We start from the raw sequence: 14,894 nt of genomic DNA, 5'->3' as shown, positions 1-14,894 counted from the left end.
ACACACTTAAAGACCCCCAGGAAAGTGCTCTAAAGCTCCTAAACGTCATTAACATATATTTTTTAGCGAAAAGGGTGAAGTGTCCCTTTAAGCAGTGTACTGCTGAAAAAGTGCATGCGCGGTCCCTTTATTAAGATGCCAGCTCTCCTTCCCTGAAAGGAAACTCCAACTCCATATGGTTCCAATGAAAGGACTGTGATTATCAGCTGATAATACATAATACCACACTGTATCATTATCTCTGCTGGGCCCAGTCAGTGTGGATCACATCCCCACAAAATCCTCTTTGAAATGCAAAACCGTTCTAGACCTGAGAATGATTAACCAACTGGTCGTCTCTGTCTCTCTCTTCCATGTCCACGGGGGCTTATGCTGAATGAAAGGCCAGTTTACCGTCAACACAAACACATTGCTTTGTATCAACGGGTGTCGTGTCCACAACGTTGTGTAGAACCACAAGAGACTTATTCACTACTTCATGATCCAACACACAACACAACCACACAGCGGGGGCTCTAAAAGTAGAGGGGTGACACGCATGCACGCACACACAGTCACGCACGCTCGCACACAGTCACGCACGCACACACAGTCACACACACAGTCACGCACGCTCGCACAGTCACGCACGCACAGTCACGCACGCACACACAGTCACACACAGACACACACACAGTCACGCACGCACACACAGTCACACACAGACGCACACAGTCACGCACGCTCGCAGTCACGCACGCACACAGTCACGCACGCACACAGTCACACACAGACGCACAGTCACGCACGGACGCACACACAGTCACGCACGCACAGTCACGCACACACGCTCGCACACAGTCATGCACAGACACACACAGTCACACAGTCACACAGTCGCACACAGTGTCACGCACTTCACTTTGCATAACGGTTACGACATAAGACTACCAGACAACGACCGAGAAGGGAAAGAGGAAGGAGTGTGAAGAGGAGGCCGTGTCGTAACAACAAGACAAGCAGATGCTGGACGTCACACAAACTGTTGAGTTGACAGAAAAAATAACTCTTGGGATTCCAAAAAGAATAAGAAAAAAAAATAAAGAGAGAGAGAGAGCAGGAGGGTGTGTGGAGGGAGGGAGGGGAGGGTGAGATCAGTGTGGTCTGTTCCACTGGCTGTGGTGAGAACCAACTCATCAATAGGGAAAGCAGAGGGACGTGTGCCAAACAGCCGGAGGAGGGGAGCACGCCCTCTCCCTCAGCCCAGCATCAGAAACCTCACTTTCCCTACACTCAAATGTATGGCCTCGGCTCTCTTAATTCCTCCATTTCTTTCCGCACCGTGCGTGCGTGCGTGTGTGTGTGTGTGTGTGTTGTCCATCAGTCCTTCTCTCACTCTGTGTGCTCCTTGCTTTACGCAGAGCAGATCATCCCCACCCACCATCAGTCTTAGTCCATGACACCCACTCACCAACTTCCTGGTCTTGCTTTAACAGGCCACCTAATCATTCTCCCCTCTCTCTCTCACCTCTGTATCTCGCTCACTCCATCTCCCCCACGTCCTCTTCCTGGCTTGACTAACCCCAAATGTTCACGGAAATATGCCGCCCTTCCCTGCCTCCCTCCCCCCCCTCTCTCTCTCTAGAGCCCCCCCCCCCCCCCCCCCCCTTCCTCCCTGTCGTTTCCGTTTTTTGCACACTCACTAACTCTCTCACTGACCTCCCTCCAGTCCACACTTTTCCAAAAGCTCTCTCCTAGGCTTCACTCTCTCCTAGGCTTCACTCTCTCCTAGGCTTCACTCTCTCCTAGGCTTCACTCTCTCCTAGGCTTCACTCTCTCCTAGGCTTCACTCTCTCCTAGGCTTCACTCTCACCTAGGCTTCACTCTCTCCTAGGCTTCACTCTCTCCTAGGCTTCACTCTCTCCTAGGCTTCACTCTCTCCTAGGCTTCACTCTCACCTTCCCCTGCCTCCCGTCTCAAGGTCTCAGTTTACAGAATGGCATTAGGGAGTTTTGGGGGCAATTATGAGGTGACTCTCTCTCTCTCTTCCCCATTTAGGCTGGTCTTTTCTCTTCTTCTGCAGACAAAGAGGCTGGGGAAAAACAGCCAAAAGACGCACATCCAGAACCTACTAGGTGGCTTGGTGCTGGACCAAAGATAGTTGTATACATTTAAAAGAATAGAAAGATGTTGGCTTGATGGCCCGGGTATCGGAAGGAGACCCGAGGCTTTCTTCACCCTCCCAATGACCGATTGTGGGGGTTAGCAGAGATGGAGTACTTGTAGAGAGGCTGGGGAATTGGCTTTACTAAATTGGGACTTGAAGGGGAGAAAATGTTTTTCTTTTGTCTTGAAGGGGCATGTTTTGCACAATAACAGTCTTTTCATTATGTCTGCCCACGATCTCTGTGATTCATACAGTACGTTTGTTTACCTCAGTCACTGATACTAGATCTGATTTTATTTTTTCTATGAACCTGTGACTTGACACCCATACCGTTATAAAACGAAAAGATTTTGAAAAGAAAGAAAAGAATAGAAAGAGTCTGCACAAGAAAGGATGCTCTCAAACGTATGTACGAGTACGAGCCGACCAGGCTCTTCTTCAGACCTTCAGCAGAGGCTTGACCGGTTACCGCTTAAGTAAACATACGCTTGGGAGCAACATATACCGCCTTCTTCAGCTGACCACAGTAGCATTTGGTCATTTTATTGACTTAATTTGTAAAGTCGAGTTCCACAGTACATAGTAAAAAGAAGAAAAAAGCTTTCACTACAAATACGAGGTGGTTGCCGGAGCGATGAGACAAAGGCAAGAGGGGGAGAAGAAATTAAGAGCACATTAAGACTAAAAGGATACACAGTGAGTGAAATCCTCCGTGCAGTTCAGAGTACAAATGTAACCAAATGAACCCTTACATTTGCACACTCTCAAAGAGTTAAATTGATTTGTACTACCGCATCGCACAAAGGCATGGGAGGAGATGGACAGGAGAGGGGAAACGCAGAGAGAAGGGGTTAAGGGGGGGGGGGGGGTCCCATGGGAGGAGATGGACAGGAGAGGGGAAACGCAGAGAGAAGGGGTTAAGGGGGGGGGTCCCAAAACTGCAAGGACAGGATATACCAAGCGTTCAGTCTGCAACAACAACGTGCACATTAACCCATTTTGGACTGACCAGATTCTACAAATGTCATAATCATGACTGAAAAACATGTTGTTCCAGGGACCTCCCAGATGCAAAGATTTGAGTTGAAAACGCTCTGAAAGAATATTCAAAGATTTGCGGCACATTTTCACTTTTTTTTTTTTAAATCGCAGACCTACAAGCTCGTAGGGCGCCACTCAGTGGCACGCCATGATCTTGTAGATCTGCTATTTTTCAATAGCTAAAGCATAACATGATGCTTAAAACACCAAAAGGGGTTCATTGATACACCAAAAGGGGTTCATTGATACACCAAAAGGGGTTCATTGATACACCAAAAGGGGTATCAATGAAACCGAATGTGAGACCAGGGGTCAAAGGTCAAATGGACAAATTAACACTCAGGGATTTACATTTTATGTTCGCATTTAACACCATTAGATTTTTTATTAGAAGTTTTGCTTATGTTGGATTCCCGCTGGGGACGCTAGGGCGCTGGCGGCGTGTTCTCTCCTCTGCGTCATCAGTGCCCATACCTGAGGCAGGGTTGGCGAAAGGGCCTTTCTGTGTCGAGTTTGCATGTTCTGTCTCCCCGTGTCCCCTAGGGTAGGTACCCTCACAAAAACATGCCGTAATCCTTGTCTCTAAACTACCTCCACCTGGCCAGCCGGGGCGCCTGATGGAGGGGAAAGGAACTGGTTGGAATAACGTGTTCCTTCCACACGCTACGTTCGGCCGGGGAAGCTACGTTCGGCCAGGGAAACTCCCCCCCCCCCCCCCCCCCCCATCAGGTGAAAAGAAGCAGCTTGGACTCCTCATGCATAGAAGGAAGCATGAGGTCAGTCCGCTTCCCCCCCCCCAGGTTGGCAGAGGAAGTGTAGCGCCCAGGATTACTTTAGATAATTGACACTGGGTGAAAAAAGGGGTTACAAAATCGTGGAATAAAAAAATGTATTAAAAAAAAAAAAAGTTTGCTTATATCATCATAGCCCAGTTTTGTAGACACAATCTAAATTTCAGAACTTTCGGGGGCATTCACCCCCCCCGAAACAAGTAAGAGGATGGGGGGATGCAGAGCCATAGAGTAAGACAGAGTTACGACATTGAGGGGGCAGAAAACAGCATGGTCACATGGTTCATGTACTCGCGCGAGCCCATAGACTCCAATGCACTCCGTAAACTTTTGAAGGGACTAACCAATAAAAGTCTATGTAGAAGAGCCTAGCCCCATGAGGTGAATGGAGTTGTCGTAACTCTGTCTTATGGCTCTGGGGAGATGGGGGGGGGTGGGGGGTGGGGGGGGGGGGGGGGGGGGGGGGGGGGGGGGGGGGTGGGGGGGGGGGGGGGGGGGGGGGGGGGGGGTGGGGGGGGGTGGTGTGCAGTGGCAGAAAGCAAGACATCATTAGCTTTCATGGCCACGAAATGAACGAACACAGGATGCAGGTGACTGGGCGTGGGAAAAATACACGGGGCATCTCCTTCGCTCTCGCTCTCTCCCTCCCTCTATCCCTCTCTCTCTCTCTCCCTCCCTCTTTCAAGAAAAGCACGGCCCACTTTTGCAAGAGGCAATAAGGGGGCTGCCTTTTATTCATAACAGTGTGTAGTGCAGGGTGAAGCCTAGCCAGCCAGCTGCTTGCTTCTTGTCAGGGGATATTATTCAACCATCATTCATTAGACCTAGGAGTGTGTATACATCTATGGCTGTGATGGCAAGACAACTAACTCCCAATAAACCCACCGAGCGAGGGAGGGAGGCGCGGTCTCGTCTTTAGTGTTACCAAAAAGCTTGGGCTACGATAGTTGACGATTTGTGACGATTCTGTACTACGCTCAACGCTCTTCCCCCGTGGTGAGTTTGCCAGTCTTTGACCGAACCACACAGTGCGAGTGTGAGTGAGTGTGTTCCCTAGCCAGTCGTCGTCCTCCTCCTCCTCCTCGTCCGTCCCATCCCGTCCCCCTCGCCTGGATCGAAATCCATTTGGATGGAAATACAATACAGCCATTCTGGCAATCAATTTGTGCTCTTATACATGTCATACCCAAGCTCCTGTGGCAGAGTTGTACTCACAGAGTTGTGACGTCACCCTGGACCAATATAAAAACTGTTCAACTTCCTTGTTGGTACCGCATTAAGGAAGCTTTTCTCCTGCTTTTTGCATCTAAACTTTTGAATCTTGGAAATTGTTCTCTTCTCTAAAGCAGTGGTTCCCGAACCTTTTAGCCCGCCACCGTGACACAAAAGAGAGAAATTAGATGTTTGCCCGGGACCTGGAACTAGTGAAAATAGCCGCTCTACAACAAGCTCAGCTGTTTCCCAGTGTTTGGGAAACCGTTCTCTAAAGAAAATCACTCCTCGCTGCCTTTTCCAGGCCTCTGGTCACACACAGCTTGGTTTCCCAGTGGCCTGCAAGCTTATACACAGCTAGACGTATGACACAAGCACTGCCTAGGCAACCTGGGAGTCCAGAAAGCCATTGTGTGTGTGTGTGTGTGTGTGTGTGTGTGTGTGTGTGTAGCTGGGAAAATGGCTTTCATTGACACTCACTCCACCAGACAGGTATTTCCAGTCTCAGTCTCCATTCATGGCTGCTCACGATAGAACGCACGCACGCGCGCGCACACACGCACATGCACACACACACCTTTATGCAATACCGCATACATTTAAGTTGCTCAATAGGAAGCAAGATATAGCCCTGGCCTACTGTTATCACTAAACCCAGACTAAGCCCCATCCTGAGCAGCCCAACACTACGCCGAACGCAGCAAGCAGGCTGGATCCCAGGCTATAGAAGTAGTACAGTATGCTCAATGAGTCATCACGAGTCAGAGCTATTTTGAGTTTTCTGGATAATGCAAAAGGGATGGCAAAATTATTTTTAAAAGGGTCAAAAACAGACAACCCTATTTTTTGGTTGATGTGTACAGTACACTGATCATTGTGCATGTGTAGTGTACTTTTTAACTTTGTTTAACAAAGAGAAATGTCAGGGACAGGCAGGGTATTTTACCGACTTTGATTAAATTGTATTATTCTTTTACGTCCGTCTTTGCCGGGTATAAGAAGAGCACATTGAAGCCGGCTGGTCTTCAAAACAAGCTGACTGACTGATTCCACAAGTCAAAAGGCTTTGTAGCCCTGTGTTCATCATCTTCAGGTGAATGCGAAGCTTTCCTATGGCCAGGAATATTCAGAATAAAAGGTGACAGAGTGCCCAGCAGATGAGGCAGATATTACTCTGAAAAGCCCCGCCTTCCATTAGCCCCAAAAAACAGGGAGACATCTTCCATTATTACGTTGCGTTGTCACATCTAAACTAGTCTCTAGAAGCGTTTATATTCCAAACGAGATGCTAGGTTAAGTCAGAAATTAAGACATTTCCGTTTCGATCAAAAACATGGAGAGCGCCGTAGATTTAGAGTTATGAGCAACTTTAGTCGGGCCGTAAACAAGGAAGTGAATGGCAGTGTCCATGCACGAAACACAAGGAGACCAAAAAAAACAATGGAAATTACTCTAAGACATCCCCAGACGTCCTGGTGAAATTATAAAGATGTCTGGAGACGTCTTGGCCACTGAATGTGTTAACTGTGGTCCATCTTTCTATGGTCTTTTGCTCACTGCACTGCAATGTTAAAGATACTCTCACAATGCACGTCATTCAGATCAAGATCTTAGATTTCTTCCATCGTAACAATATTGGGGATCGATGGTTGTCCCTCTCTTTGAATCATTGTGTTTTTCTATGCCAAACACAGGAAACTCTGGGCAGACAATGCATCGTTGCAATGCCTACCCTCTTTCACATGCATTTGGTAGATGCTTAGTACCATTAAGGCAATGATGTCAGTATGGGTTGTCAAACCCCCAACTGTAAAAATGACAGAGGAATTACAGCGTCAGTAGTTATCAAACTTATGTAATGTAGTCCCCTGCCACAGTATTGTGTGTACTTAATGATAATAAAACAGACTGTGCTTGATTCAGACACACTTAAACCAAACCTTGTGGACACAAATGTTGCTGACTGCAAATGCCAGTCACCATTTGACTATAGCCATAAAAAAAAATTAAAAGACACGTCACAGGGTCCCTTATTCCCCTATATGGGGCTAACTATTTGCAGCAGTTCTGCAAGCTTAGAAAGCTATAGAGCGCCTAACCACATCACACACTGCTGTTGTTCATTTACCTACTATGTATTAATGGTGCTGTACGTACATGCAAGCTGCAGCTCTGTGGCAAGCACATAAAACACCCTGTCTAATTGGTATATAACTAATCTCTCTCTCACACACACACACCATTGCCATGCCAACCATGATACCCCCCTTGTCATCAGACGTCGCCTCCCCTTGCACAGCACATTAAAAACAGCTTGACTTACTCTCTTCTATGCCGTGTATGCGTTGTTTAGCAGAAAAGGCACGTAAAAGTCTGACGGAAGTCACGGAACACATGCCACTATGTTCCTGGCTGCCAGGCTGCCTGGGTCAATGGAAGTCCACACACACACACACACACACACACACACACACACAGTGTTACTGCTGCTGCTCAATGTGACATTTACCTGCTGCTGAGATGTGGTGGTGGTGCGCTCCGGGGGCCGCTGAAAGCCTCTGGACCCCAGAGGAGCCGTTCGTTCCAGGGGTTCTACCACTGTGCTGGTTGTGGCTCTCCTGGTAGTTGCTGTGGGCTCCAAGTGGTGCGCACCCACTGCCATGGTGCTGCTGCTGCTGCTGCTGTTGGTGGTGATGGTGGTTCGATCCCATTACTCCACTACCGGCAATAACATTCCCAGCGCTACCGTACTGCTGCTGGTAATACCCAGATCGGGATCGCGAACGAGTCCTCGGGGGCTCCATGCTGGCCATTTGGTGGTGTTGGTGGTGGTGGTGGGGGTGGGGTTGATGGTGATGGTGGAGGGGGTGAAAGAGGAACGAGGGGGTCGTGGTGGGAGGGGAATGCGGCGGGGTGGTGGTGATGGAGCCCCGGCTAGCAGCACCGAAGCCCCCAAGTCCCGCGACTCTGCCCCCCTCCGCCGCCGCGCCACCGCCGGCCCCGTACTCTGACCGCTCCGGCGCCTCTGCAGCCTGCAGCCCCGCCTCGTCGAACAGCAGATCGGCCCCTTTGGGCACCACCACCACCGGCTCGGGGGTGTTGTTGGCGGCGGCCAGCCGGGGGTAGATCCTGGGCTCCTGAGTCCTTGGTTGTCCGGCGGCTGCGATTGGCATTTCCTTTCGGGGGATTTCCTCTTCTCTTTTCTTTCTCTCTCTCTTCTCCTGCCTCCCCCCTGTTTTCCCCCCTTCTCGTTTCCTCTTGAAAATGAAAAATAAAACTTCTTTAGACTCTGTTAAAAAAAACACACACACACAAGTTGAATTACTAAATTGTATAATTATTAACCAATTAAGCAGCAGGCACGTTTATGTGTCGAGACGGACGAGGTGTTTTTGTATATTAAGCAAGTAAACCAACTACTACAGTACGCGAAACACGTCGGAAAGGAACGACGTTTTAACATTTTTAAAGTCACGTCTTTTGTTTATTTATTTGGATATGTAAATCATGGGGGGGGGGGGTGCTTCCTTCCCTTCCCAGAACTTTGACTAAACTAGCAGCCAGCCAGCACTGAGCAGCACACACACACACACCCAGTTCCCGAAACCGATGATGAGACACTGACTGACTAATATAATATGACTGAGACAGTAACAACGCTGTGTGAATGTGGAAGAAAATAATCACTCACCCTGGAGGTTTACTTTACTTTTACACACACACACAGAATCGTGGGCGAAATCGGGAAAAAATAAAGATAAATAACAACACGTTTCCACCAACAACAACCACCACAACACACACACGAAGGCTCGTGTTTTAAAGCCGTTCGAATCCACAAGCATCCAGAAGCTCTCTCTCTCTCTCTCTCTCTCCCATAGACTGTAAAGCTCTCTCTCCCACCTCTCTCGGTAGCAGCGTTAGCTAAGCGCTAGCAGCAGCATAGCATACGATGGTAAACAGGATCCCGTTTTTTTTTATAGATCCAACTCCACGAGAAGCGATAGAAAATAAAGAGAGCTTCTTCAATCAATCTCAAACAGCAGCGATGATCGCGTCCCACCACGTTCAGTTTAAGGGAACTTCGAAGGCACTTTGTCAGCCTTTTAAACTTGGTTTCTTCTCGATCAGTCAGTGAGTGAGTTCCCCCTCCTGCGTATTATTAACGTCCTTATTTATGTGAAGAACCCCTCCTCCAACCACCCACCTCCCCCCACACACACACACCAACACACACACGTCCACCCACGACTCGATTCCCTTTAAACGGCTCGGGCTAATGCACAGGGAACAAAAAATATAAGGTCCATCTTTATGTGTTTGGGGGGAAAACGCGTATTAAAGTCCACGGTGGCGAGGTGGTTCAACTGTGTATTAAGCCATTTAATTTAATAGGTTCATCGGTTAGGTTTCTCCCGTCGCAGCAAAAAAACAAAACGAGTGACAAAAACCAGATAAAACAACAAGCAAGCGAGGAATGGATCTGGTCAAAAAAAAAAAAGTGATCAACCTTTTCAAATTACAAAGAAAGGATTAGAACGCCCGATCAAATGAACGCTTCAGTCTCTCCATGTGAAACTACCGGTAGTTGAATTGAATTAATAATAATAATTCACACAACTCTTACCTTCACAACTTCCCTGCTGCCTTCCTTTCCTTCCACCAACAACACGCGTCTCTCTCTCTAAACACTGAACTCCTGACTCTCGGATCCGTCGATAATATTTTGAGCCGTGTGTGTGTGTGACTGTGTGTGTGTGTGTGTGTGTGCGCGCGCGCGCGTGTTCGCTCGGTGGTGTCAGTGTGAAATGTGACAGACCGTCAACGCTGCCTTCAGCCAGGCTCGACGCATCGAGACCAGAGCGCAGTAAAGTGTTTACACACACAGTTCCTCCTCACACACACACGTACACGCGTACGCACGCGCACGCACAAACACACGCGCGCGCGCAGCTCACACCATACGCTCACTCACACACACCGAGGTGAGTACATTTATTATCGAATACGTTGAAGAATAGCAACTTTTAAAGACGCGTACGTGCCCCCGGCCTCGTTTGTTCCACAATGTAAAAGACTAGTGTATTATTTCTGAGACTAGTGTAATATGCCAAGATTCGGAATTCGATTAGTTTTGCCTGGAATATCGAGCGCTATGGATAGCAGAGAGAGAGAGAGAGGCAGGAGCAAGGGGCCTTTAAATTATTTATTTCAGAGGTCTTACCATGCCAGCAGCCATACCATATGCAGCTGTTTCCTCTGGACTGTCAAGTTTTTTATATATAAATATATTGTTACACGTCTGAAATCGAAACACCGATTTGCAGAGTGTGTGTGTGTGTGTGTGTGTGTGTGTGTGTGTGTGTGTGTGTGTGTGTGTGTGTGTGTGTGTGTGTGTGTGTGTGCGTGTGGGGGGGAGGGGGGGGCACTCAGAGAAAAGGCTAGGAAATGACAGCCTATATGCCTGGCTGGGATATATGTCTGTGAAATTTGTTTTACTTTACTATTAAAAACCCCACACTCTTCAGCGAGCAATGAGTACAGTGAGCAAGTATATGATGACAATGTTGTCTACAGTTTTGTGCCTTTCTACATCATAGCCTTTGACCTGATAGTTGAGGTGCAAAGCCAGGCCTCGTGAATAGTGTAATATTCTGGCTTTCATAAATAAACCAGAGACGCAATTCGCAAAATGATCACGAACACTAGGACATACAAACTAAAATGTACCAGAGGCTAAACAGGTCCATCACACACATAATTATACGTGGTTATGCATGTGAAGATATTTAGTGGTGGTATGAGTAGACCTGTGTGTGTGTGTGTGTGTGTGTGTGTGTGTGTGTGTGTGTGTGTGTGTGTGTGTGTGTGTGTGTGTGTGTGTGTGTGTGTGTGTGTGTGTGTGTGTGTGTGTGTGTGTGCGTGCGTGCGTGCGTGCGTGCGTGCGTGCGTGCGTGCGTGCGTGCGTGCGTGCGTGCGTGCGTGCGTGCGTGCGCACAAAGCCCAACCCAGTTCATCTCACCTCTCAAACCTTATATTCCCTTGGTGTTGTTCTCCCATTTCACACACATTCAACCCCAACCCACCACAACCACTCCCACACACACACACACACACACACACACACACACTACACACACACTATACACTCCTCATTACACTCCCTTTCCCTACTTTGATGATATGCAAATATCCCATCCATCCCTCCCCTCCTCTCATCCCGTGTCTCTCCCGCAAGCAGCAATGCTTCCACGCACTCACACACATGGACTAATGTGCTGTGGCAGCCTGCGTCCACAGACAGGCTGCGGGAGGATCAATTTTTCACCCAGTGTGCTACCGATATTCATAAGATAAGGCCACAGAAGAGAGAGAGAGAGGGAGGAAGAGGGGGGTGTGAGTGGATATTATCGGGATAAGAAAAATTGTACGGTGGGGTGGGGGGGCCTCTGTAATAAAGCAGAGGCAGTGAGAGGGAGGGGTGAGTGGGAAAGGGGTGAGTAGTGGTAAAAGCTAGGATGTGCAAAGAGAGAGAATGGATGGATGGAGGCAAGGCAGGGTGAAGAGATGTGGTGGGGGGGGGGGGAAGAGATAGGGTGGGAGAGTCTCGTGGGTGTTTGGGGGTGTGTGAGGCAAGATGAGTAAGTGGGTTAGGGGGGTAGAAAGAAGGGGGGATGGGGTGTGGAGAGAGAGAGAGAGAGAGAGTGAAAGACGGCTCTGGGGGATGGGGATGGATGGGGTGGTAAAGGAGGGGTTTTGGGGGAGTGTGGGGGGGGGGGGGGGGGTATTTTGCTGATGTGCTCTCTTATTGGCTTGTTCAAATGTTGGGGGAGGGGCAGCCACAGACCATACTCTCACCAGCTGTAGGGGAGAGTGGAGAAACAAAGAGAGAGAGAGGGGGGGGGTTTAAAGGGAGGCAGAGGGGGAGGTAGATATGTGTTTTAATATTGATATTCTGCTCTAATTAGATTCCAGTCTAAGTGGTGGAATGAATAGCACTGATCATCCAAATATGAGCGTTGTGGATAAGAGAACAAGGCCTAGTGTTTGAGAGGGAGAGGGAAAAAAAGCCAATGCTTAATTGTGTTCTAAATCACACAAGGGGTCTTGATCTATAATTCAATTTCACCTGCAAAATAGAGGAGAGCAAAATTACCAGGCCTAGCCTTAGTTGTTTGAGTGCAATTTGTTCTAAATGTGTAACAATAAAAGTACAAGTAATGTTTATTTCTTGCATGTCAGTGTTTGCCGTATCGTGACACATCATATATACCTACCCTGGCCTGCATGCATACCCACCCACATGGCCTAATCATTATGCAATACGTCTCTGCATTCTGAAGGTTGCATTTTACACATTTCATCTCATACTAGCAAACATATGTTATGCCGCCACCACCATGTCATGTCATAATATGACATGATTCCTGCCATATGTGCAGTATTGTGGATACATAAAATACGCTTTTAACACCTCGAAATGTATGACTACTTGTTCAAATAGAGACGAGGAGGAGAGGATGAAGAGAAAAGGCAAAAATAAATATACCATTCCAACACACACACACACACACACACACACACACACACACACACACACACACACACACACACACACACACACACACACACACACACACACACACACACACACAAAGACAGATTGGGAGCCATGTGTTCATGGAGCCCATATGAACCCCAGCCTGCTAAACCAGTCTACTGGCTGAGGAATACAGAGGGTGTGTTTCCATCGTGTGTGCCGCACAGTGTGCGTGCGTGCGTGCGTGCGTGCGTGCGTGCGTGCGTGCGTGCGTGCGTGCGTGCATGCGTGCGTGCGTGCGTGCGTGCGTACGTACGTGCGTGCGTGCGTGTGACGTCTGTGTGAGACAGCGAGAGAGAGAGAGAGAGAGAGAGGAGGTCAGAGGAGGAAGGGAGTCAGAGACAGACAGACAGAGACCGAAAAGTGCAGAGATCACAAAAAATAAGCAGATTGGCCAACATACTGTAGACACACAAAACAGAAGAAAAACTAGAAAAAGGGAAGGGCACAAGCGCAATGCATAGATAGAGACATGCATAGAAAGAGAGAGGGGGAGGGGGGGGGGGGGGCTATAGGGAGAGGAATAGATGTGTACAAATAAATAGAAAGAGAGAAAGAGAGAGAGAGGTATAGGGAGCCAAGCGTTCTGTGGCTTAGCCAGACTGGAGCAGTGGGACTTGGCTGGCTGCGGACCCTTGGCTTCACTATTAAAGCAGGGGGAGAAGAAAAAAAATCAGAGTCAAAAAATGAAAAGGGCAAAGAGCTATGCCAAGAATGCACAGGCAAGAAGCAACACATTAGGCTCATTCCTTCTGCCTGCCTTTGCTGTTTCCCTAAGCAGTTCTAAACAATAGGTGGACCCCGGAGTCGAGACCCGAGTGAGTGACGCTGCTAAGCTGCAGCAGTTGCCAGTTTACACACTGTAGCAGTGGTGGGAAAAAAAAGAGTACTCAAATGTTATACTTAACCCATTCTGGATGTTTTAAGGATTATGTTATACTCTAGCACCGAGTACCGCACTACGAGCTTGTAGATCTGCTATTTAAGGATTATGTTATACTCTAGCACCGAGTACCGCACTACGAGCTTGTAGATCTGCTATTTTTGAAAAATGTGGCGCAAATCTTTGAATATATATTCTTTCAGAGCGAACGTTTTTAACTCATATCTTTGCTTCTGGTGGGGTCCCTGGAACAACATATTTTTAAATGGGGGTCGGCGGCCAAATACATATAATTTTGGAGGTCCTTGACATGAAAATGTTTGAGAACAACTGACATAGAAACAGAAACATGAGGTTTTCAGAAAACTTTGAAGGCATTTGTAGAATCGTCCTCATGGGTCTATGGGTTAAGTAAAAGTATCCATACTGCAATATAGTAATTGCTTTCGCTCTGAATTAAGACCGCTAAATGCCTAAATTGTAAAAATGGTAAATTGTACTGGCAGAACAGTCTGCCTTAGGACGTGACCACCAGGCTTTTCTCTTCACAGATGAGTAAGGCTGGGAACGAGGCTATAGGAAAAGAAAGGTTGTAGTTTCACTTGAAATCGAAGTATTGATGCTGTCATTGGCAGGTTTCTGACTTGTCCAGTATTATCTCACCAATGAGACCCGGAGTGAGTAGATGATGTGATGTGATGAGGAAAATGTGGCATCGATCTTATAATGAACATTAGCGAGGACCAATTTACGAATTGCTTTTGGTTTAAATTAGTTGCACAATAAAAAAAAAAATCATTAAAAGAGGGAAAAAATAAGTGCAGGTGAGAAAAGAAACCCATAAAAGGGCTATACACAAATTACACATGGTTCTCACCTAAGATAATGAACAAATAGACAGTATAAGTTAGACAGTGCTAAAAAAACAAACAGAAAGAGAACAGCAGTTGTGAAAATATCATGGAGGAGGGGACACAGAATATTAATTACACAATCATTTCACCAAGAGCAAAGAGTTCTCACCAACACGCTGTTCCTGTCTCTCTTTTGTCTGGAACATCAATGGGAAAACAGTCTTTAGTTAACAGAATTAGAAATGAGGTGTAACATGAAGATGTGAAGTATAGTGTTCTTTGTACAGCATTGTGGGTTGGCAGGGGCGAATGTGTGTGTGTGTGTGTGTGTGTGTGTGTGTGTGTGTGTGAATGTGTGTCTGTGTGT

The 14,894-nt window shown here is 47.6% G+C and overlaps 1 protein-coding gene across 1 annotated transcript in view; it reads right to left on the bottom strand.

The window, feature by feature from the left end:
• LOC306922182 (uncharacterized protein) overlaps positions 1-9,075 on the bottom strand; it is a 32,325-nt gene extending 23,250 nt beyond the window's left edge. Inside the window, exons 1-3 of the mRNA XM_079499578.1 lie at positions 8,882-9,075; positions 7,675-8,479; positions 5,006-5,087 (exon numbers count right to left, since the gene is read on the bottom strand). Of these exons, the coding sequence (XP_079355704.1) occupies positions 5,006-5,087; positions 7,675-8,479; positions 8,882-9,035 (1,041 nt within the window). The 5' untranslated portion in view covers positions 9,036-9,075. The remainder of the gene's footprint in view (positions 1-5,005; positions 5,088-7,674; positions 8,480-8,881) is intronic.
• Between the last annotated feature and the right edge of the window lie 5,819 nt (positions 9,076-14,894).

The sequence above is a fragment of the Electrona antarctica genome (assembly GCF_951216825.1).
Source record: "Electrona antarctica genome assembly, chromosome: 4".
Lineage (NCBI taxonomy): Eukaryota > Metazoa > Chordata > Actinopteri > Myctophiformes > Myctophidae > Electrona > Electrona antarctica.
The sequence above is the reverse complement of the archived record's forward strand: the minus strand, read 5'-3'. Positions and strand labels throughout refer to the sequence as shown.